At 41.9% G+C, this 24,687-nt stretch overlaps 1 protein-coding gene across 3 annotated transcripts in view; it reads right to left on the bottom strand.

Moving 5' to 3' along the window:
- Positions 1 to 6,041: 6,041 nt before the first annotated feature.
- The window catches only part of keap1a (kelch-like ECH-associated protein 1a), a 37,060-nt gene continuing 18,414 nt past the window's right edge, over positions 6,042 to 24,687 (bottom strand). For all 3 annotated transcript variants that reach the window (XM_080414652.1, XM_080414650.1, XM_080414651.1), the window contains exons 2-12: positions 23,528 to 24,487; positions 21,448 to 21,647; positions 20,351 to 20,507; positions 19,621 to 19,713; positions 17,960 to 18,106; positions 17,605 to 17,714; positions 17,156 to 17,285; positions 14,409 to 14,605; positions 8,911 to 9,116; positions 8,428 to 8,604; positions 6,042 to 7,602 (exon numbers count right to left, since the gene is read on the bottom strand). In XM_080414652.1, the coding sequence (XP_080270778.1) occupies positions 7,421 to 7,602; positions 8,428 to 8,604; positions 8,911 to 9,116; positions 14,409 to 14,605; positions 17,156 to 17,285; positions 17,605 to 17,714; positions 17,960 to 18,106; positions 19,621 to 19,713; positions 20,351 to 20,507; positions 21,448 to 21,647; positions 23,528 to 23,740 (1,812 nt within the window). In that variant the 5' untranslated portion in view covers positions 23,741 to 24,487 and the 3' untranslated portion in view covers positions 6,042 to 7,420. The remainder of the gene's footprint in view (positions 7,603 to 8,427; positions 8,605 to 8,910; positions 9,117 to 14,408; positions 14,606 to 17,155; positions 17,286 to 17,604; positions 17,715 to 17,959; positions 18,107 to 19,620; positions 19,714 to 20,350; positions 20,508 to 21,447; positions 21,648 to 23,527; positions 24,488 to 24,687) is intronic.

Genomic DNA, 24,687 nt, shown 5'->3' on the forward strand with positions numbered 1-24,687 from the left:
TCTATACTTAATCAACTGCGAAAACCAATATACTGCATATATTGCTTAATATTAATATGGCATTAGAAAAAAAATGTTGGGGGAAAAAACAAAAAATAACCAACAAAAACATTTTCCACAGCTATAAAACATGATTTCCACTCATGTCTAAATGGTTTATTTTGTGCTATGGACATGCTGTCATACTTTTTCTCTTCTTGCACCAACGTTCTCGTTATCTAATTTGAAATGTACTAATTCCTTATTCTTGCGGAGGGAGGGTGAACCACTGACTTGAACAGCTGCTTCATGACCCAAAAAACTGTCAGTCTTTCCCTGGAATAAATTGTGGAATATACCACCTTTGGGTACAGGGGGAGCGCGCAACGTGAAATCTCTCACATGCTGATATTTCCTGCCAATACTTTGCTTTAGGAGTACCAAAAACTGAGTTATAGGTTCATAAACGTAACGACGTGGATATTTAATCATCGTCCCGGTGGAAGAGACAAAAAAATGAGGAATTAATGGGAGCGTTCGGCCCCTGTGTTTCAGCGCCGTGTTTCTAGAGGACCCATAGTAGAATCAATTCAGCGAGAGGGGAGCTTGAAACTGTCCGCTCATGCTTTCCTCCGAGTTTGAGAGAAAGAGAGTTGCACTGAACTGAACACACAGACACAGACCAGCCCGCTGCACAACACGCACACAACAGCCAGCCTCCCTATTCTTGCTGGTTTTCGTTGACTGACAAATAATCTGAATGTTTTAAAGCAGTGGTTTTCAACCCTTTTCATATCAAGGTCCATTATTTATTCGGCATTTGAGCCACGGACCACCATTTGATGAGATTTTGCCTCTCAGAACCCAAAACTTAGAATATTTTGTTATCGTTGGATACAATTTTGTCCACAATTCCATGGTACCATAGGAGAGGCAACAGGCAAACGTTGATCAAAATAACAATTCTTTAATTAAGTAATGCAGATGTTTTACAATAATTTAACGTAAAATGAACACTCTCAAGAGTTAAAGATCTAATAAGGGTCCATTTGGTTACCAACTCTCCATCATTTAGCTGGGGACCACCTGGAACCCCCTCAAGGACCACTGGGTGGTCCCCGGACCACTGGTTGAGAACCACTGTTTTAAAGTACGAATTAAAACTGGCAAAAATAATACATCATAGGCAGCTCAACATTGTTGTGTTCACTTTAGGGCTCCCCTGTTCGTTTATATCGATTTATATAGCATTTTTCAATTTGCTCTTGTTTTAAAGTATAGGGTTCTTTAACCTTGAGGAGCGTCGTGTAATTGCACAATGTTGCTAAACCCGGACGGTTCAAGATCATGATTGATAATGATCGTCCAGACTGAGGTTCTCTTCTCTCCCTCACCCTGTGTCTGTACCATAGGGCCTGTACACTGTATGTGGGCGCGTGCGTACGCGTGCGTGAGAAGAAGAGAGGTGTATCATCACGTCAAAGTGAAACTTTGCAAGGACTGGGAGGAGGACATCAATTTTAAATGAACAAATAACCTTCCAAAAAAGATAGATCATTTACATGATGATCAGTTGTGGTTAATGCAAGGAACAATATTTAAAAAATGGTTTAACATACTTTATGAAACAAAACAAAATAATCGCAATCACACAGTGTCAATGTCACCCACAAGACCACACCACTTCTATTGACAATCACTCACACCATTCGCAAATCACCTGTCCTAAATGATTCAATGGTCATCATAATAACCTTAGCCAAACTGATACAAACTGTACAAACAACAAATACAAACTTAGTACCACAGCTAACATAAGTGAAGATGTCTCCCTGCCCTGGCATATTAGCTATTCTGCATTACCCCCCCCCCCCCCCAACACAAATAGTTCCTCTCATGGGTGCAGCAGAAGTGCAGCAAGCAAGTGAAATTATACTGGGATGACATGCCGAAGAAAGAAACCAAGCTCAGATCAGTTAGCACACAAACTATATTTGAACTTTTACTTCCTGGGGGAGACTTAATTTGTCAATAATGCCGTTTCCTGCTTCAAACATTATGTAGTCCTAAACATTCACAGTACAGAGTCTCCTTCTGCTGGTCACTGACTGAGCAGCTCCACTGGGGCCGATTGGGGTTGCATACCTTGTTCAAGGGCATTGTGGTGGTTGTTGAGGGAGGGGAGAGCATGTCTCTTTCACTCCTCTGTCAAGGTATTCACTGCTGGAATTTTAACCGGCAAACCGCCACCCATCACAAATTCACTTTTCTAACAATCAGGCTACTGTCACCCCATAAAGATAAGCAGGGATATAAATGGTGTCATATTTCATTTCTTATCAGAATCTGAATCAATTTACTGGACAAGTATGTTTGAACACAGAGATTTAGACTTGGATGCATTCAATGCTCACAGTGCCGAAATCAAGAAATATGACATAACATTTATTTCTGTGAGTGACACAACATTTCCTAGTAGTAAACATTTAATCCTCAAACTACTCCAGTGCAGCTGCTCGGTGGCCAAAACTTGAGAGTACAGCTCCCTGGTGTGAATTTGTGTAACTGTACGAATAAGAAGACATTGCTGAGAATGCTCAGCAAAAACAAAGTAAAAAATAAATAAAAAACCTTGGTGCACATCAGGTAATGCCCCTGCAGTGTGAGCGTGGTAACATTTAGGGTCAAATGACAGAGGGCAGTCTGTGACCTACTCACCACCACCAGGCTGCTACACCTGCTGCAGGCATCTGGGTGATCAAGCGATGAACATGTGGGGTTTTATGTTACGTCATCACAGTCTAATGCAGACTCACGGATAACAACAATGTGTTATTAGGGGCCAATACAACGTGTGTGTGTCAATGCAACGTGCTTTTGCATTGTGAGTTCAAACATGCCGCTGGGACGGTGGAGCAACGTGCATGCATATGTACACATTACGTGCATGTGTTTTCAGTGTTTATTATGTGCATTTGAGCATGCAAGTATTTGTGCATAATGCACTCATGTGTACATTTGCATTTGCATTTGTGTGTGTGTGCGTGTGTGTGTGTTTGTACGTGCTTGGTGTGAGGGCTGTGTTTCCACGCCACCAGCCCACCAACCAATGTCACCTTCATAGGTGGCTCTGTCGTAGGAGCATCCTTCAGAATGAAACAGATTAGCTTTGCAGGCAGGGATGTTGATGAGGTCATCACTTCTCAAGGTCACACCTACACACATACTAGCCATAGGCCCAGTGGCATTAAAGACCCCTCCTCTCCAGAGCCTATAGAGGCTATACTCTACCTCCTGCCTGTGTGCACATCTGAATGAGCCCCAATAAGCCATATGCAACCGGATAAGCCATATTATAATACCCAATGATGGGACTGTCTTCTCCTGGCGCCCCTCGAGACCGCCTTAACCCTTCTCATAGATCTAAGCAAGGCTGGATAGTCTGATGTTATGTCATACAGTACCGATACTTTCCCTTTTAACTCCTATAGATACTTAATCTTGGCATGCTGATTTGAGCAACATGGGATAGTCCTAAACTACGTTATGCAATGCTTGACCACTTGAATCCTAGCATCTCTATTCTGGAAGGAACGCACGCCGAAAACCTCAGATCTACATTATCACAAAACATCGCGTTTTGTGAGCTTGTTTCATCGACTATGTTCAGCAGACAAAGAAAAAAGAGCAGACCAAGTGACACTGATCAACTAAGTATTAGTTTACAAAGTATAGGGTTTAAGTGGTAATGGTGAACTGAGCTACATTTTCCTTTGTGAATGCTCCCTGCTCGTAGATTGGAATACATGACTGGATAGATATAAGCTGTGTAATACTAGTGATACCATTGAAAAATAACACAATAACACAACTGGCAAGTACCAGTTCCAGTTTCTAGGTCCACGTTTTCTTATCTCTTCTATTTACCAAACTGAAAAGCTCAGATTAGATGTACAAATGTGGTTTACATTACTCACCAATATGTTGATGGTATGACTAATTTCTTAGAAACCTGGAAATAATTACTTTCCCACCATTAATTTTGGCATGTTGGCAAATACGTTCACAAAAGCTCTGCAGTTTAATGAAGGACGAAACAATTCCATCTGCCGTGAGGTCTAACTCATACAGTGGAATTCAACCATGCAGAGGTGCAAGCCTGCACCCACTGTATCCTGCACTAGTACTTGAGGATCTTTCCCTGTTCCAAAGTTTCTCCTTGGGTAGGAGCAACAGTTACTGTGGTAGTGTGTAGAGAGAGTGCAATAAAGTGCTTGTATAATGGCTTGTATGATGGACTTGCACGACGGCTACACAATGGACATGTACAATGGCTACATCTGTGTGTATGCCCAGCTTGCTTCCACTGCCTCTCCATGGAGGGCCTATCTCCCCACTGTACAGTGCTACATCTCACTCTGTCTGAGCTCCCCTCCGGAGACAATGAACACATTGAGGCAAATCTGTTTCCACAGCCTGTGAATAAGAGACAGCCAGCTTTGTTTAGCACGACGATGCACACACACACACACACACACACACACACACACACACACACACACACACACGTATGCGTTTATGTGCGTGTTTATGCGTGCAGCAAGAGATACAGAACAAAAGTCTGTGTGTATAGACACTCAAGTATTTGTGTTTGTGCGCGTGCATGCTTTTTGCAGCCGCGTCGTGTGCGTCATGCGTTTGCCATGTGAGTCACCCAACCCCCCCCCCCTCTCGCGCGCGCACAATTGCGCAGGGCTTGAAGTAGTGAGTAAAAAAGCCGTCTCACCTCCCCCCTCCCTCCTCTGTCTCTCCGCTCTCACTCTCCAGGCCTCCACCATCACACTCCTTCCTGTGTTCCTACTCCGCCACTACCCGCTGCCCAACAGGTTGCTCTGTAAATAATGAATCGCACACACAAAGCGTACCACATCCAGGAGTTTGAAATACGAGACAGATTCAAAGGTGCGCTTGGTCACCGGCAGCAGTAAAAGGAACATTATCACAGATAATGTGTCCTCCCCAAAAGAAAAAAAGATAGCTACAGAGTAAAATCCTCAGACATTTTAACTCTGCAAGTGTAAAAGATGTAACCAAAGAAGGATCCATTTGGGTCTCTTTTTTTCTTCTTTTTGTATATTAACACTAAGGATTTTACTGTGTAGACTGTAGAGATAGATAAATCAATCAAGCTGAAGCGTGCATCTTCTACCTTAGTATCTCTCTCTCTCTCAACACCCCCCCCCCCCACTTGTCTCTCTCTCTTTCTCTCTCTCATCAAATATGCCAAGATGATGAGAAGGCCGAGACGGCATTTGAATAATAGCTCAGTCCCAAATAGTCTCTTCGGTGGCCTGCTGGGATAATTGCAGGTGAGCCTTGAAGGGGCCAGGCAGAGAGACAGTACAGAGAGACAAGTAAACACATAGCTGACGTCTGTGTGCGATGATGACTAAACGCCGTGGTGACTCTATTCCGCCTCACCATTATGAGGGCCATTAAAAGAAAGCAACAGACTAGGCTATTCTAAACATCCCGCTCTTTGGTGGGTTTCTCGCCCCTACCCTGTGCTCACGCCAGGGGGTCAAATTCATTTGTACCCACAGAACGTCATGCGTGGAATGTTAAAACAGCACTAACGCTTAACGGTCTGAACATTTCACGTACACCATAATCCCACTTGTAATGAGGAGGGCCCCCCCCCCCAAAAAAAAAGAAAAGAAAAAAGAAAAAAGTTTTACCATCACAATCTTGGTGTTGTGTTTTCACTGCAAACCACAACACAGGAACAGAGAGCTTTTCTTGTCATTGAAATCTTGAGGTTTTTGGATGTACTCCACCATCTAGTGGCTGTCTATGTGCTGTTACACACTTGGGCTAGGCTATAATATGGGTTGATGTACCTTGATAACTGAGATGAAGGGTGAGATAATTCCTCTTTCAGTCGTACATCAGTATGAGAAAGATGATCCTGGATAGATGAAGATGACCAAGAAATGTTTTTTTTTCTCCATTCATAAATTTTTATCTTGAAGTTCATTTCAACATAATTTACAGCAGTTTACAGTAGCCAGTACAGTTACTACGACTTCTACTTCAACTATTAATAATAATAATATAAAAACTGTTTTCATTGAAAGTGAGATACAAGGTATAAATGTGCCACAAAACAAAAGATGACTAAATCAGATATCACAGAGCAACAGAGACAAAAAGAAAGAAAGACAGAAAGAAAGAAAGAAAGAAAGAAAGAAAGAAAGAAAGAAAGAAAGAAAGTGAAAACACATACAACTTTTGAAGGAAATTATACAACACAGACTGCTTACATTGGTGACGTATAACTGTACTCATTATATTATATATATTATCACTCTGGCATTCGTCGTTGCGTGAGGGCCATGAATGAATGCCCCGGTGATCATATGTTTATTACATACCCAAAGCCTTATTTAGTCACAAAGACATCAAGAAAATGGCATTTGAACAATGCAGCAACAGTGACGGGCATGTTTAACCACATTTCCCTCCACAGCATCATCGTTCAGCACGTGGGGGCACTTTAGTCCACTGACTGGACACTGGACAGTTATCAGCCCCAGGGCTGATAACTGTCCCTCAGTTCAATTCAATTCAATTCAATTTTATTAAAGTGCCAAATCACAACAAGTTGTCTCAAGACACTTTACATGTAGAGCAGAGACCCGAGAGTCCCACCCTGAGCAAGCAATTTTGCGACAGTGGCACCGAAAAACTCCCCCTTAACTGGAAGAAACGTCAGGCAGACCATAGGCTCTAGGCTCAGTTGTCCCCTTCTCTATCCTTTTACAGTATTACCCCACTCACCAAGGGCAAATAAAGGTTGGGTATGTGACAAACTATAGAATACACCACTGTTTCTCAACGTCGAGTCTGGGGACCACCAAATGGACGCTTTTGGGTCTGTAACTCTGAGAGTGTACAAATGGAACACTCTCAGAGTTAAATAAACACTCAGAATTATTTTACAGTGTAGATTGGGGTCCTGGAGATAAACATGAATGGAATCAAATGGGGGCCTAATGGACAGTATATATATATATCAAACTGGGGGTCCTTGAAATTAAAAACGTTGAGAATCACTGGTATACACTATGTGAGAGATTATGTCTGCAGCACCTGTATCATTGTGAGGTCAGTAGTATGTGGTCTGTCCTTCAGCTTCACTAATTCTCCCTGCTCATCTTCTGACATTCTCCTAAAAGTAAACTGATGCTACTGCATTCCTCTTCCGCTGCCAACAATTCATACCCACAGCGCGTGGGGAGACATGCCAGTAGTCATATTGGAATGTTTCACTTGAACACACATCCCCCTCCGTTGAGAAGCAGCATCAGTTAGAACAATACTCAACTCCATGGATCATTGACAGTCCGCTCGCTTGTCTTCAATCGCAATTCTACTTCTTTTATGTCCCGTCCTCGTCCTCTTCCTCCTCTTCCTCTGGTAGGCTGCCCGGGCAGGGTTCCATGGTAACAGCGATGCCCATACCACTGCGTCCGATGGGGATGTCAGTGACATAAGACCACTCTTTGGTCTCTGGACAGTAGCACTCGATGCTGGACAGGAAGCCGCTCTGGTTAAAACCCCCTGACGCACGCACGCACATAGAAGGAAAGAGAGAGAAAGAGAGAGAGAGAGAGATAGAAATGTTGTAGACAGACAACTTTCTTACATTAATCCACATTAGAAAAAAAGTTGTAAATGTAAAACTGTGCTGATATGAACTTGAACCGTTGACATCATTCATGTCAAATCTACTTTGATGGACCGCTGAAGGATCGCTACATTGTTTCCCAATACCCTGTTGTTAGAGGGTCTACAATGAACTCATCACTATACTATGCGTAACAGCGTGTGCTGTATGTTTTGTCATGACTGTGTTGCCTGGATGATTTATGCCAGTTGTGCTTAAAGTTCTTCAGCCAAGATACAATGTGAGAATTGTTCTTTTGTTCTCAGAACACAGGCTGATGAAAACATATTATTACTCCTCAGCCCACCAGCAATGGACCTGCCATACGATTTGAGTTACAACATATAGATTAAGATTCCCAATTTTCTTTCTGTCATAGCTTCAAAATGAGAATTCACAGAGTTTTGTTCTCAAATTAGATATCCACCATTCGATTACAGCAACACCAGCTCTCGGAAAATGTTTGATAGCAGAATAATTCTATCAACATTATACCTAATCATAGTAGCTTTAAAAGGATGGCAGACAACATAAGTCCTTTGTTGCTAAAATGATGACACTTTAACAAACGGGATCCTCTATATTTGAGAGATATTAAACACTGAGTTTGAGCAATGATTTTCTTTTTTTCATACAGAGCATTTAGTAGCAGAACCCCTCAATACCTCAGAGTTTAACACTCCATTTAATCAAGCTGGGGGATTGGAGATGCGACTCACCCAGTACAAATATGCGTCCCTGGTAGACGGTGACTCCGTGTGCGCTGCGGCAGTGCTGCATGGAGACAGCAGGCTCCCACTGGTTCCTGGAGACGGTGTAGCGTTCCATGGAGTTCAGCTGGGTCTGACCATCATAACCCCCTATGGCGTACAGGTAGGAGTCCATGCACACTAGACCTACAGACACAGAGGAACAACACTGGTAAAACTACATCATAACCCCCTATGGCGTACAGGTAGGAGTCCATGCACACTAGACCTACAAACACAGAGGAACAACCCTGGTAAAACTGCACAGAGCTGGAGAAGAGACACATTATGAAGTGTCACACTTTTAATGTTTTAATGTTTTTACAAAAATAGCCAATCTACAAGCTCACGGAGCTTGTGGCTTTTTTGTCACATGCTTAAGTGGATAAATACCCACATTTGCATACACACAAGTACAATTACCCACACGCACACGGAAACAGATCCACATACCTAGTCCGCTGCGTACAGAAGACATGGGTGCTAGTTGGTGCCAGGTGTTGGTCTCAGGGTGGTACTTCTCAGCCGTATTCCAGCGGGTCTCCCCATCAAAGCCCCCCACAACATACAGAGCTCCGCCGCATGCCGCCACCCCGGAACCCAAACGAGCCACTGACATCGGGGAAACGTAAGACCAGCGACTGGACTCTGGATCCCACCTGACGGACAAAGGATAACTGCATAGTGATTCAAGTCAAAAACGATGAGAATCTGTAAGGGTGTGTTCACGCTAGCCAATGCTATCTAGAGCACTTTTTCTGCTGAAATGAAAAAAAGAATAAGTGTAGTAGCGTGATTGACTTCAATAGAACTGTAATGTACAGAATACTGAAGAGAGTAGTTGTAGGTGTAGATGCGAAATTAATGAAGATTGAGCAACTGTATAGCATATTTATCAACTAAAATACACTTTTATGCTGCCAGAGATGAACGCTGAGGACTCTGTGTTTCTCCTCCCCCGCCTGTCAGCTCTGCTGTTGGGCACGGCTGCTGCTTTGAGTCACCTGGAGCTCACACTGCTGGACCACAACTTGCTCATTAATTGGAATATATTAATAGGCCTGACTTTAAGAAAATACATGTCCACGATGAATATAGCGGATGTAATGTAATTACATTAGGATATCATAGGTGGCCCGGCACCTAGGCTCAATGTAGCCTGACAGCGCGTCACGGGCGGAGCCCGACAGCCTTTGCTGCATGTCACTCCCCATCTCTCTCCCCATTTCCTGTCAGCCTACTGTCCTATCAATAAAGGCATAAAAGCCCCAGAAAAATTATCTTTATATGCTGTTTTTGTTCGGCAGAAGAGGAGGATGGTGGTACGGCATGCTGGTGGTAGTCAGGTGTGGGTGCCTCCATGGTTGACAGTGGGGCATAAAAAGACCATCAACTCGGACGGGCAGAAGGGTTTAATGTAAAAAGGCAGTGCCTTTTTTTTTTAAAGGCGGCTATTATATACCCTAATAGTGAAAATAAAGCCAATAATAGTCCTTGTTATTCACATAAAGCAACCTAATTGGTGTGATGATCAATCACAGTGAAACTTGAATCTAAATGACAGAATCAGTGGAGATGGGGCCGTGTGCTCAAACATTTCCAGTCTGCATAACACAAGCCAGTAACCTAGAATTGGATTTAGGTTAAGCAGCAATGTTTGGCATCTTCTGACAGGCTTTATTTAAGTCCAAGGAGATCTTGACTATGGCTCAGAACAGATTTGCAGCTCATTCTGTACACAGAGCATACAGACTGAGCCTCTGAATGAAGTCATGTCAGTTATTGATTAACAAACCAGTTCTGTCCCACACAGTCTCTTTGTAATACTATTACTAACTAATTGTTTTTTAGATTCAGATAAAAAGATTTAGGATCCAGGCAATGATTTTCAGTCAAAGGCTAGACTTATTACTGTGTGTATGCCTTTGTACCTTTTTGAATAGTTTAACTTTGAGTCATGAGGCAGCAAAGTTTGGCAAGAGGGTGACAATAATAATAATCAGATGCTTGTTTGTTCAATCCTTGGCACTGACAGAAGAGTATGTTCTAGCTGGGACCTGGTGACAGGGCCTATCAATGCAATATCAAGACAATTTACAGTGCAGCTGTAATACTTGTGAGGTTATTATCGAGCATATTAACTACTGTACTGTAATAATAAATATTAACCCACTATTAAAAACCACTGCTGCAGCATTTTCTACAGTATACCCAACAACTCTAAAAAGAATACTTTCACAAATGGTTAGCTATGATGAGTTGTGATACTTTTAGACTTTTGCCCAGTCCGGCTTAACATAAGTTAGACTCATGTTACATTTACATCACACCAAGTATCCTTGCTTAATTAACCACATGAACCCTAGCGTCCCTATTCTGGGCGTGAAAAAAAATAGAAGATCTACAAGCTTAAACACATCTCAACGTAACACATTGTGAGCTTGTAGATGAGATGTGGTATAGAGGGAAAAAAGAAGGGGACCAAGTATAGAGCCCTGGGGGACCCTGGTCAATGAAGTACAATGGCTTTAAGTGGTTAAAACAAAGCACACAAATATTATCAAAAGAGATGTACATTCCACTTGGAATATGTTTTTGTTATGAATTTTCAGTTACAATATTATTAATCTTAACACAGCATTCTTTAGGAGATTATCTCCCCCCTTTTAGCTCCCCAGCGACAAGATGTAAAGCATTCCCTACAGGATCGACATTCCTGGGACATATGTCTCAGCATGTTTTGAAAGAGCCCTATGTGCTTTAATGAGGATAAGAGGACTACCTGCAACCTTCCTGAGTGCTCTTCAGGTTGAATGGCAACTACTTATTTAGCCTCTACCATGTCATTAACCATACTTACACAGAGACAACTGCTCTAAATCAAACGGGCATGTGTGTGTGTGTGTGTGTGTGTGTGTGTGTGTGTGTGTGTGTGTGTGTGTGTGTGTGTGTGTGTGTGTGCGTGTGCGTGTGCGTGTGCGTGTGCGCACACGTCCGTCCGTGCGTGTGTGCGAGCGCGTGCGTGCGTGTGCGTGTGTGTGAGAGTGGAGTAAAGATAGTTGGCTGTTGGATAGTAAGATAGTAAAAAATAATGTACTTGTAAGTGCCCATTTGGATAAAGTGGTGTTGAACTTTGGTAGAACCTTGGGTAGAACTTTGGGTAGAACCTTAGGGTGTATATCTGTATAATTACTTGGCAGTGATATAAGTCCAACGGACCAGGAATCACATTTTTCTCTTCCATTCACGCAAAACAGGTCTCAAAATCACATAAACAAACACGAACAAAGCTTCGCCAATATATAAAAAAAATGTGTCCTGTCACCTAGTGCGTTTTCATCCCCATCAGTCCTCCAAACGAACTCAGAGCGATTAGACAGCTCTGCTGGCTTTCTGAAGTAGACCAGAAAGAGAACTGAGTCCTCTTTCAAATTAAGGGCGGTTTCAGACTGGATCCGTTTGAATCGAAGCGTTCCCGAGTACGCTTGGCTTCTCCCAGCTGGTCAGCATTCACACTGGCCAAAATCCTTTCGTACTCGACCATTTAATTTAGCAGAAATGGTAAATATGTGCCTCATGGGGGCGCTGTTGACTATGGGGCTTTGGAAGAGAGAATGTCATTCACAGAACAAAAGTCACTCTAGACTAGAGTGAATAATAAAGTTTGACTGTGTTCCTGACGTTGTCTTGAGTTATAATAACAACAGATCAACAATACACAACCAAAGCAGTGTGTGCACTGGTCTTTGAAACCTCGAAATGTAACGTTGTCTGTTAATATGATATTGGCGTCACGGACGCATCCTTGGTATGACGTCACGGACTAACCCTTGGTGTATTTATCCTTATAAATACGTTCGCCACACATGTGTTTTTTGTTTATTATTTTTCACGGCTCGCGCTACTCAAACACTAGCGGGATTATTATTTCTTGTCAACATTCAAGTAGAACAATGAGAAGGTATAACCCAGCTAAAATAATGCGTCATTATAACAAATATATAAATGATATATGATTAGCAGTCCAGTCTGTCCACTTCCTTCTCTTGGTACGGATGGATTCACACTGCCGCGTTCCGTTCCCGACTCCGCAGCAATCGGACCCGAGACTACCTCCCCAGGTGGTTTCGAGTACGGTACGGTGATGCGTTACGGGGAACGGTTCGCTACGTTCACACTACCACAACATCTGCCATGTGGTCTGGAGTGCGCACCCGGGACCCGAGTGTGAAACGGCTCTAAGTGACAATGTGAATGCAAAAAGAGCCGAGTCCATTTTCTGTCTGTCCGCTTTTTGGTTCACTTTAAAGAGGTTTGGTTTGTTTAAAAAGGACTATATGAGAAAGCACCCTCATTGGAAAGTGATCATGTTTTTATCCCAGTCGGCACCCTGTAACAGCACAGAATCTGAATGCCTGTACCATAACTGTAATGTCCTGGGTCTGAGTCCAATAATTTTATATAATAATATAAAGTAAGCCTTGCCGAGTCATGAGGCCCATAGGGCAGGAGCCTATCTCCTGTTTTTTTAGGGCCCCTACACACTGACCGATATTTGAAGTGGTCGGCGTGTAAACAGATCGTTAAGCACTTCACATTGCCCGAGTCTCTTTCTTGAAATCGGGCTATATATATCATTGTGGTTCTCGCACGATTGATTGGTCGGCGACAGGGGTTCACTCATTGCAAGATATTTCACCACAATGTGATCCCGATTCCCGACCCAATACATACATTTGTTTTCATTCCAAACGTCTCACGAGAACGTGAAAGGCTCCCGTGATATATGCGCGAGACCGAGACAGGACGCTAATGATTGACATTAAATAATTCTCCCTCTCTCTCTCTCTCTCTGAAACAAACGTTTCAAAAAGTCAACCACGATGCATTTCAGATCAGAATTAGTGTTGCCGTGTCCGCTTATTATAAGCGGCCTATGATAGGACACACACACACGCACACACACAAACACACACATACACATACACACACACACACACACACACACACACACACACACACACACAAACACACACACACACACACACACACACACACACACACAGCTCTCTCTCTCTGTCTGAGCAATTCCTCTCAAATAAACAGCCCCATCCTCGAGCAGACTCGCTCACTCGCTCAATCTGTTTTATAATGTGTAACTTAATACAGGTCTGGACGGTAATATTGCGGTTCTATGCGGGAGGACTAGCCACGGTGCGTGGCTGTAATGTGCTCTCATTGGCTGTAACGTGGCTCTCCCCGGGGCCGACAGACTAGGGTTGGCCAACCGGTAACCGTTAACCGTTAAGAAATTGGCCACCGGTTAACACTAACGGCTAACGGTTAACCGTAAAAAAAAAAAAAAGTCTACACCTGCAACCACACGTAACTTCCACTTTATTCTTCTTCTTCCTCGTCTTTCTATTGGTATTGTTAGTGTTGGAGCGCCTCAGTGCGGCTGCAGAGTTCATGTGCAACCTCTTCCAGAGAGAGATAGAGACACTAGAAACTCTGCTGGAGACACAAAACAAACTGTGTAGACTTGGCCCTTTGAAATAAAATGTATTTTGGCCATAAAAAAAACGGTTATCGATTAATTAACCGTTAAGGCCTAACGGTAACCGGTTAATAAAATGTCTCCATTTGGCCATCCCTACAACAGACCCAAATATCAAACATGCTAGAAATCTAAAACTTGTCGGGAACCTCTCACCGACCGCACTTTATCGTTGCTTCTGAACTAGCTTGCAGGCTACGCATCATTTCAGTCAGATAACTCACGGCTATGACCCGGCCGGGGATCGAACCCCGACCTCTCAGTCTCAGGGCAGACACTCTATCCACAAGGCCACTGAGTTGGTAATAACATAGATATGAATAATATAAAATCAAAACATTCAAATAATCATAAAAACTAAATAAAGGGAATGAACATTTCTAAAAGTACTCACTTCTCCACAGTGTTATGATGGGTGGAGCCGTGGGAACCCCCCACAGCGTAGATGTTGCCATCCACCACCCCAACCCCCACCCTGTTTCTGGGGACATTGAGGGAGGTGAGCTGGCTCCACTGGTTGGTCATAGGATTGTAGCAGCACAGGGCACTGGATTCTGTGTTGTTCTGAAGTGACAGGTTTCTGCCCCCGACCTGGAATCCACAAAGCAGTGGATTATTGTTGTGAATATTAAGTAAGTATTACCTTGATGAGAAAATACAGAATGATCACTAAATGATTTTGGGTATATGATACAATACAGAAGATGTTACTGAAATCAGTGTTCAGCTTAGGAGACTAGCGAGAGTTTGAGGATGCAAATCTAACCAAATGGACCCAATTCAGTGTTTTGGTTAGGGACTGCCTGTTGCCATGCATGGGTACCTACCATGTGTACCTACACAGATGTCCTCTTCCCCTACACAAGGCCAGAATATTTACGGTCTCTGGGACATTTCATTCAGACATAATCATAACGACGTGAGTTCATAATGAATCAATACAAAATACAATCGTATAATGAGAATAACTTGAAATAAAAATGTATAATAAAATGAACAGAGAGGAATTATAAAAAGGAATTGCCTCCACAATTCAGAAAAGAGAAAAAAAAGAGAAAAACTGCTCCTCGGAGCACAGGTCTCCGCCAGGTCAGGTAGGTTATTGTGGGCCAGCAATGTCCGGGATTCAGTCATTATAGATGTGAGTATAGAATTTGGTGGCATTTGAAAAATTTAGGGTGGTATTTCTTCCTATTTCTTGCCTAATAGGAATGTGCGTGCAAAGTTTCACGGCAATCGCACGCTGCGTTCATGATTTGAGGCATTTTGTTCAAAACAGACCACTCCTGCAAACTTTGGAAGCCAATCTTAGTCAATCAGGATGGAATATGAAAAATCTGACAGATTCCGTCATGATGACATAACTGAAGAGATACCGTGTACCGATTTCCGTGATGTTATAGGACAAAATCTGTAGGCGTAATATCCCCCAAAAAAATGCCTCCTGGTGGCGCTATAACAGGCCGATGTGAAAAATTGGGGGCAGCAGAGCAGAGGTTCTGCTCTGGCATCCAGAGCGTGTGTGTGCACAGTTTCACATTGATCAGTCCAACGGTGCTGGAGATTAGCTGTTCACAGACGGACGGACGGACAGACACACACGGACTGACGGACAGGGGGAAAAGCATAGTCTCGGCCACGCCTTCGGCCTGGCGGAGACAAAAAAAAAGGAGGAGGGGGAGGGGGAGTATTTTTAAATGGTGTAAGGTTAAGACAATGTTCTCAAGAGAGCTCAATGTCTTTGCCATTACTAAGTAGAAAATAAGTGCTATGTTATTTTATGACGTACTCTCTTCAACATCCCTTTAAAATTGTCAAAACAGTGATGAACAAGGGTGCTTATACTCAAAGTTCATATGGCCATAAACTGGGATGATGCTAAACCAATGTCAATAACCTTGAATAATGCTCACCTGCTAATGTGTTGTATGCATAAGTGGAGCTTCAATGTTTTCTGTAGATACCAGGCACCCATGACCAACAAATTACAATATAGAAAATCCCCTTGTATTGTTTGCTTATAAAATAATAACATATACTGATATGTTGAACAAATATGTGATGAATAATTATGAATACATTTCCATCGCTAATTCACTCTTTAAAATGATAGAGACAGGCAGTGTGTAACACTCTTTCAACAGACTACCTACTGAACCACTTAAACCCTATATTCTTCCTCGACCTGGGTCACCCAGGGCTTGGGCCCTTCCTTTTTTCCCCTCTACACCAAATCTCTTCACAACTTGTGAGCTTGTAGATTGTAGACCCAAAGCAAGGACACTAGGGTCAACAATGAGCAACAAGCTCTTCTTTATCAAGAGAGAATTAAGCCAAACTATTGAACTGCATCTAGGCCTAGTGATACACTTGCAAAGATGAAAATAAATGCAGAAGAATGAATTTGTAGGCTTGGTGCAGTATGGATTTGTAAATGATTTAGACATTGCCAATTTTATTTTGTGTTATGAATACATCAAATTTATGCCGTTGCTGTTTATTTTCTATTGCATAATAGTCTAGATGTATTCTCACTTACAATTTCACCTCTTAGACTATATCATGGTTGGGTATTCAGTGGCTTGCCCCTAAGGCCTTTACAAACAAAATGTCTATTAGAATATACAGTACAAGTACATAGTATTTTATTGCATTGAACTAATATTGTATTGCATGCATTCCCAAACCTTTTCAGCTCGATACCCAAAAGAGAAATGTGGTGTCTCCCCGGGACCCAAACTTACAAAATACGACATTATGAATTAATCATTTAAGCCCTACAGTATTTCAAAAATAATTCACTTGTGACTCATTTAGTCGCAACCCATAAAAACAGATCGCTGTATTATCTGGTGTCACATTAAGTCGTGTCATATCATCACATTACTGTATCAAATAGTATTGTATCCGACTGATTTAGAGCACATTATCCAGAACAGCAAGCAATCTGTACTAGTATTTGCAGTAATGTAATGGTGTTTTCTTTTCCGGCGGTACGGTATGGCAGTACGGCGGTGGCGTGCACCGTACCGTACATGCGTGTGAAAAAATACTGGCCACACGCGGTGGTGTCCCGTCCAACGACCAAAACACCAGAGTATTTGTAAACCTATGAAGTTTGTCAGTTGTCAGTTTTCCTACCGTGTAGAGCAGCCCAAAGAGCACACAGGCCCCCAAGCCACTGCAGGGAGCCCCCATATCAGCCAGTTTCAACCAGCAATTCCTCCTGGGATCATAGGCCTCCATGGTTGATAGTGATTGTTGCCGATACCTGGACAGGAGAAAAATTACTGGTCAGAGATTAGTCATGATGTCATTCATTAGACGACTATAATTAATAGTCATTCACAATAGTATGTGTTTGAAAAAAATAAAAGTATTATGATAAATGGACCCATACATTAACATATTGACATTGACATATTCAGGCCCATACATCATAATTTAAGAAACACTATTATACTAAGTACAGACAGTGCATCACAGATATAATGCATACATATTTATGGTTGGGGCTTTAAAGGCCGCACTAAAAACCTAATTTAAAAATATGACTTTAACACATAAGATTGTAGAGAAATGCTTGCTACCCTCCGGCCACATAGATGAGCTGGTTTCCACGGTGTGGTGGAGGAGGGAGGGGCTTCCTCAGTGCCATCTCCTGGAAGATCTTAGACAAGAAGTCCTTGCAGGAGTTTGCCTACAGATTTAGTAAGTAAAAGAGCAAGTGAATGAGTGAGCGAGTGAGTGAGTGAGTGAGTGAGTGAGTGAGTGAGTGAGTGAGTGAGTGAGTGAGCGAGCAGGTGACGGAGTAAGCAAGTGAGTGACAAAGTGTGAGACTGAGTGAGTGAGAAATGAGTAGATTCAGTGAGGAGTGAATTAATCAGTATTCTGGCACTAAAGTATCCAAGCAAAGGGAAGTAGGCAATGGATGGAGAGTGGTACCTTGCTGAGTATGGGGCAGGACAGAAGCTGGTTCTTCAGGAACTTAGGGGGCAGGGCATAGATCCGGACGGCATTCAGGAGGGCATGCAGATACTGGGCTCTGCCCTCCACATCCCAGCGGACCCAGTCTGTGCAGGCCTTATACACCTGTACAGAGTATTACACAGTATTTCATATATGAAGTGTTTGTTTTAACTAATACCAAATGGGTGGGGACTACCATACACATTCTATACAAGTACTGTTTAAATACTTATACATTCCTTGAAAGCCAGTGTGAAGTGTACCTCACTGTGTTTGACATCCTATTTGCCATTAGGAAAAACACTAAAACGTAACAATTTAACTACTATTATTTTGGCCAGGTCTAAACCTTTTCTATAAGAGACTTACTCTTTATGTTTTAGGCATTTAGCTGATGCGCTTATTCAGAGTAAGTATAGAGCATCATTATATGATTAACTCAATTTATCCCAAGGGGAAATTAAATCATGTGTAGCAGGAGAATGAGATGCTTTGAAATAATAGAGTGATAAAACTTTAACTGCTATACAGACAATAGAACAATAATAAAATTACCCAATTGGAGAAGCAATAAAAGTGTCATGACATGAAATTAATGGGCTACTGTGGATGACATACAAAACAACACAGTGAAATTAAAATTGGTAGTAATAAGTTCTATAAGTTGTATGATTAAAAGCCTGCCAGTAAAAAATGTGTCTTCTATTTTTGTCACTTTTCTATTTTTGTGCTTTGCAATTCAACATTCTACAAATTCCTTGAAAAGAGGCAGACAACATTAGTAGAAAACGCCACAAAACCAGAATACATTACAACAACAACCACAACAACAACAAACAAACAAATAAACTATATGGGCTTTTGTACCTTGTCACCACAGCTCAACCACTTCTTAATTGTTCATGAGGTTCACACAGGGCCATGCCACAAGGTTCATCGGAAAAACAAATACCTCTCTTAAACGATCTGCACTATCTTATATTATTGTAACATGGTTGACAGGCACATTAAGAAAAATAGTTTAAATGGTAAATGCATTTATACCGTGCCTTCATCCAAAGCACGTTACAATGTGAATTACATTGACCCATTCACACACACATTCACACACCCATGGCGGCGGCAACCATGCAAGGCACCAACCTGCTCATCGAGAGAAGTTTGGGGTTCAGTGTCTTGCTCAATGACACTTTGACTGTACCCCGTGGGGAGCCAGGGATCGAACTGGGAACCTTCTGATTCCCAAGCGGCCGCTCTTGCTACTGCTGCCCCAAAACAATTTATAGCATTTTTGGTTTGTTTTATAACATACAAGGGAACTTGATCTTTTGCTAATAGACCCCTCAGGGGTCCTTGAGGGGGTTTCAGGGGAAAATTTGTTAAGATAGCATCAAAATCATTTTAACCCTATATACATCGGCTATTTAAAAATAGCAGATCTACAAGGTCACAAGTCACAACGCATCGCATCACAAAGCTTGTAGATCTGCTATTTTCAAAAAATGGAAATATTTTCAGATGGGGGTCTGCAGCCAAATACATATTAATTTGGGGGTCCTTGACATGAAGAAGTTTAAGAAGCACTGCTTTGAGATGTGGTTGAAATAGATGCCACTGCTGAAAGTCCTGCTACAAACCTCAGACTCACAAAGAACTTGGAGGCTGTCCTGGCTGATGAGTTCCAGCAACTGGCAGTGAGTGAGACTGAAGAATTCCTCCACTTTGGTCACCTTAGGATGCATGACGAAAAGGAGGCAATGAGGAAAACAGAGACATGGTACATGGTACAATCCTCAATGTTAAATTAAAGTTTAATTAATTCTGAGGGCGTAAACATCGACCTGAGTAGTCCATTAGGGTACATTTGTACATCCTCAGAGTTAAATGAACACTAACTACTTACTGGTTTTTACTGGTTAAAATGATTTGTGTGTATGTGCACGTGAGATCACATGAGAGAGAAAGAGAGAGAGCAAAGTAGTTGAGGAAGAGGACTGAGTGCAGGGCTGTGAAATGAGACTGGAAGAGAGAGAGAGAGAGAGAGAGAGAGAGAGAGAGAAAGAAAGAGAGAGAGAGAGAGAGAGAGAGAAAGAGAGAGAGAGAGAGAGAGAGAGAGGGGCCGAGGGGAGAATACCACAAAAGTCTGTATTTCTTTTTAAAGATTTGTCTTTGTTGCGTTTGTGTGTATTGTGTGTGTATTGTGTGTGTGTGTATTGTATGTCTGTGTGTGTGTGTGTGTGTGTGTGTGTGTGTGTGTGTGTGTGTGTGTGTGTGTGTGTGTGTGTGTGTGTGTGTGTGTCCGTGCGTGCGTGCGTGCGTGCGTGCGTGCGTGCGTGCGTTTGTGTGCTCACTATCCTTGCACACTACCTCATTGAAGTGTGTATTGATGTACTCTCGGCTTCGCTGGTGCAGCTCTGTGCAGCCGATCTCCTCTGCGAAGCGGGCGATGCCGATGACGTTGTCCGGCTCCAGGTGCTTGATGAGGAAGTCACAGCAGGCCTTGGCCACGTCCTCCACCTGATACCTGGTGGGACAACGCAGCAGAACAGTGGGGCTGTGATCCCAAATCATGCATTCATTCACTACTCCCTATAGACCAGATCAGAAAGTTTGTAAACAAACATGTAGGTTGTTATTTCTGGGTAAAATGTCTAGGATATTTACGCAATATGAAATAAATGGTCCAGAATATTAGCTTACAGTATGTCTAGTTTGTCAACCTGTGGATATTTAGAACACAAAATAATATATTTCTAATACTCCAAAATATCAAGTGTCCTGTTCTTCCAGAAATAAAGTTAATAAATAATACTGCTAACCGGAAATATTGATGATGATCATACTGATGATGTCATGATGATTTGGTCTATATACTGTAGGGAGTTCTATGTAGAGCACTGGTTCTTACACCTCTTCATTTCATGGACCCCCATTTGATACGATTTTATCTCTGGGACCCCAATCTACACTGTTAATTTAACTGAGAGTGTACAAGTACACTGATTAGGAGAGAAACGGTATACAACTCATTCAAAATGACATTTTAGAGCAATGGTTCTCAAAGTAGGGTCCTTGAGGGGGTTTCAGGGAGTCCACAAATTAATTTGTTGTAGGATCAAAATCAGTTTGACCACTTTAACCCTATTTTATACTTCGGCTAGGTTTACTTTAAATTTTTCATACATACAGTTAAGACATGCATTTAATAATAAATGATACATTATACACAATTAATTTAGTATTAAATTCACAATTCTTTGTGAAAGTTTTATTTTTTATTTATTTTATTTGTAACACATATCTTCTCTTAAAGGGATCCCTGGCACAAAACATTTTCAGATGGGGGTACACAGCCTTGAGAACCACTGTTTTAGAGAACTCTGCGGGTCTGTGCCCGTCCTGTACCATCTTTATTCAGTGGATCAGCTACTGCTGCTGTCTGCTGTGCCACTGCATGGTCTCACCTCATGGCTGCCAGAAGAACGTGAAGCACGCACTCCTCTCCCACCGTTATGCGGGACGTGTAGGCAAAGTCGATGAGCCTTCCCACCACCAGGGGGCAGACGTCGCGCAGGGTTACCTCTGAGGCATGGCACTCCCTGAAGCTGCTGGTGAACATGGCTCTGAAGTAGGGGCTACAGGAGGCCAGCACCACCTTATGCACCTGAAGGTGGGGAGGGCAGAGGTAGTAAGCTTTTGCCATTTATTTTTCATAAAGACCGCGGGAAAGCATCTGTGTCATTTTAGATTTCTTTGGCTATTCAAAAATAGCAGATCTACAATCTGCTATTTACTACAAGCACTGAGTGCCGTGCTATAAGCTTGTAGATCTGCTATTTTTGAAAAATCGAAAATGAGTGCAAATCTTTGAATATATATATATTCTTTTTCTTTTAAAAGCAAACATTTGTAACTCAAATCTTTGCTTCTGGGGGTCCCTGGAACAAAATAATTTGAGATGGGGGGTCCGCGGCCAAATACATATAATTTTGGGGGTACTTGACATGAAAAGGTTTGATTATAGCAACATACGTTTTTATAAAAAAAACTGTTAGGATTTAGAAGACCTTTGTAGAATCCCCCAGAAGCAAAGATTTGAGTTAAAATGTTCACTTAAAAATATATATATATTCAAAATCTGAGATGACATATAGGCTACCGGTATGTCCAGCAGTGGACAAAGTGCTCAACCCCAGAACTCGAGTCGAAGGGTCTTTACTCCTGGTCAAATATTACTCTATACAAGTGAAAGCTACTCAGTCAAATTTGTACTTGAGTTAAAGTACTGGAGTATTGGTTTAAAGAATACTGAAAAGTACAAAAGTATACAAAAGTATGTGCTTTAAAGAAATACCCCCAAAAACAAGTATTCAAAAATACAAAGTATGTTTATTTTTTTATTTTATATCAATGTACTGCTGTATTGAAATCTAGACATCTTCCCAAAACAATTAAAAATGTTTTCATAAATCTTCAAAAACAATTCTAAACTAGTGAAAATAGCAGATGTACAAGCTTGCATCGCATTGTGATGCATTGTGAGCTATTTTCACTGTATTTGAAATAGGGTTCTTTTTACCTTCCTAGAAATGGAGTCAAAATTATAATATTTGTCTTTGATCCACCTTGGCTTGATCCACCAGGGCATCCCAATATCTCCTGTTTTAGGATTTCTTTCTGTGCATGGTGGAAACGCCAATATGTGTTTTAGCTAGAATTATCAAATCAACCCACACTTTCAACTACTTAAGCATGCACCAATAGTGTACCTTTGACAAAAAGATAATAAAAATCTTGCTTAAGCAAGTTTTACCATGCTCTACCTTACAAATAACGTTTTATCCATTATTAAAATAACTCTCGGATTGCAGCTTTAATATGTAATGTCCCTGAATCATAGTATACAGCACTGTGCTTGACTGGTACTATTTTGAGTTGGCACCTTAATCACTTAAGGCCTATATACAGTACTTTGTTGACCAGGTTCTAGCTTTGGCCTTCAAATGTTTTCCCTCTACACCAAATCTCTTCACCAAATTGCTGTAGCCAATCTACAATCCTTGTGAGCTTGTAGAGCTGCTATTTTCACTGAATGATCGCCTATTATGACATGTTCAGAAAGGGTATGCTAGGGTTCAAGTGATTAAGCGCATAATGCAGTAAGTCAATAAGTCAAAATGAATGTTCAATTGCAGTCGCACCTTTAACCACTTAAACCCTATATACTTCATTGACTGAGGTCCCCCAAGGGTCTTTACTCAAATCTCTTCGGTGAATATAGCAGCTCACAACATGGCACAACCTAACATGACACAGATCTGCTATTTTTGTTGAATGTTCACCTATTATGGCATAGCCAGAAAAGTGACACTGTTAGTGTCACACTAGGGTTCATGCGGGTTAAAAAAAAAACCTCATCAAGCATGGTGACAGGTAACATACCATATCACTGGTGGCGGATGAATATGATATACAGTAAAGTAAAAGTGTAAAACACTCGATTTAATCAACCAACCAAGCCATTACGTTCAGTAGGTCTCTCACCTTAAAGTCTACAGTCTTCTCCTTGTATGTGACCTGCAGTATCAAGTCACACAGCATCTCATGACGTCTGAACTCATCCATTGCCCTAAGAGCTCGTGAAGCATGGGTCTCGATTGTGTAGTCCAGGTAACCAGACCCACGCATGGACGGCACCACAATAGCTGAAAAATCTGCATCCCGCGTGGGGCGCTTCTTCCTGATAGGACAATGCATCCCCTGAAGTAGGAGGGGGCTCCACAAATTTCTGCGAAGGATTCTTACTTCTTGATTTGTATATTTATAGCTGAATGGTTCGAGTGCTTACCCCATTGGGGTCAATCTCTTTACACAAACTGAGGAAATCCCTCAGAACTTTGTTGAGCTGATCAGAATAAAGACTCCAGAGATGATGACCCGAGTTCCTCAATTTTTTGTTCAATTTGTTACAATCTGAAGTCTACAGTACATCCATTTAGTTAAAATAATTCCTGAGAGGTGTGGGAACCTGTAAAAGGGCATGTTGACAATGCAATGCTACCCTGAGCCATGTGTGACCAACCCACAGCTAATCATTCACAAGAATACTCTTGGGGGAAAGAACACAGCGCCTGAGCATAGCAAATGTCAGTTGATGCATAAAAGAGTGCAGCTTCTGTGTTCCTCTGCACAAATACAAAATATACTTTCACGTTAACTGTGAAACCAACAAGTTCTCCGCAGTCACAGATCCAGGTTCAAACATGACTGAGGCCGTTTGAATTTAAACTCATAGTCACAATCACAGAATCCCAAGTCGAATCCCAGGTCAATTCATTGTTGTCTGCATTTCTCCTCTGCAGGTTAGATATCCAGGGAAGGAGAACAGCGGCTAGAAAAGGTGTTTGACAGAACAGTCACAGCCACAGGTCCAACTGGAGATTTCTCTCGAGTTTGGTTAATCTTGCGTGATGTTTCTTCTAGAAAGAAATGGGGCAAATAAGGCTGCAAAAAAGAAGACAAATCCTTTCAGTTACATGAAAAAACATATCCAGAACCTGTATGTATGTTTATATGTTCATTTCGCCTCGAGAGCATGACCGCTCACACACTTCAAAGTTTCAGTTCCTCAGTGTTGTGACAGATGTGTGTTGGCCAGGGTGCACGCTTACTCTGATTCACAATTGTAAGTCACTCTGGGTAAG

This window comes from Gymnoscopelus braueri (assembly GCF_963280865.1).
Source record: "Gymnoscopelus braueri genome assembly, chromosome: 19".
NCBI classification, from domain to species: domain Eukaryota; kingdom Metazoa; phylum Chordata; class Actinopteri; order Myctophiformes; family Myctophidae; genus Gymnoscopelus; species Gymnoscopelus braueri.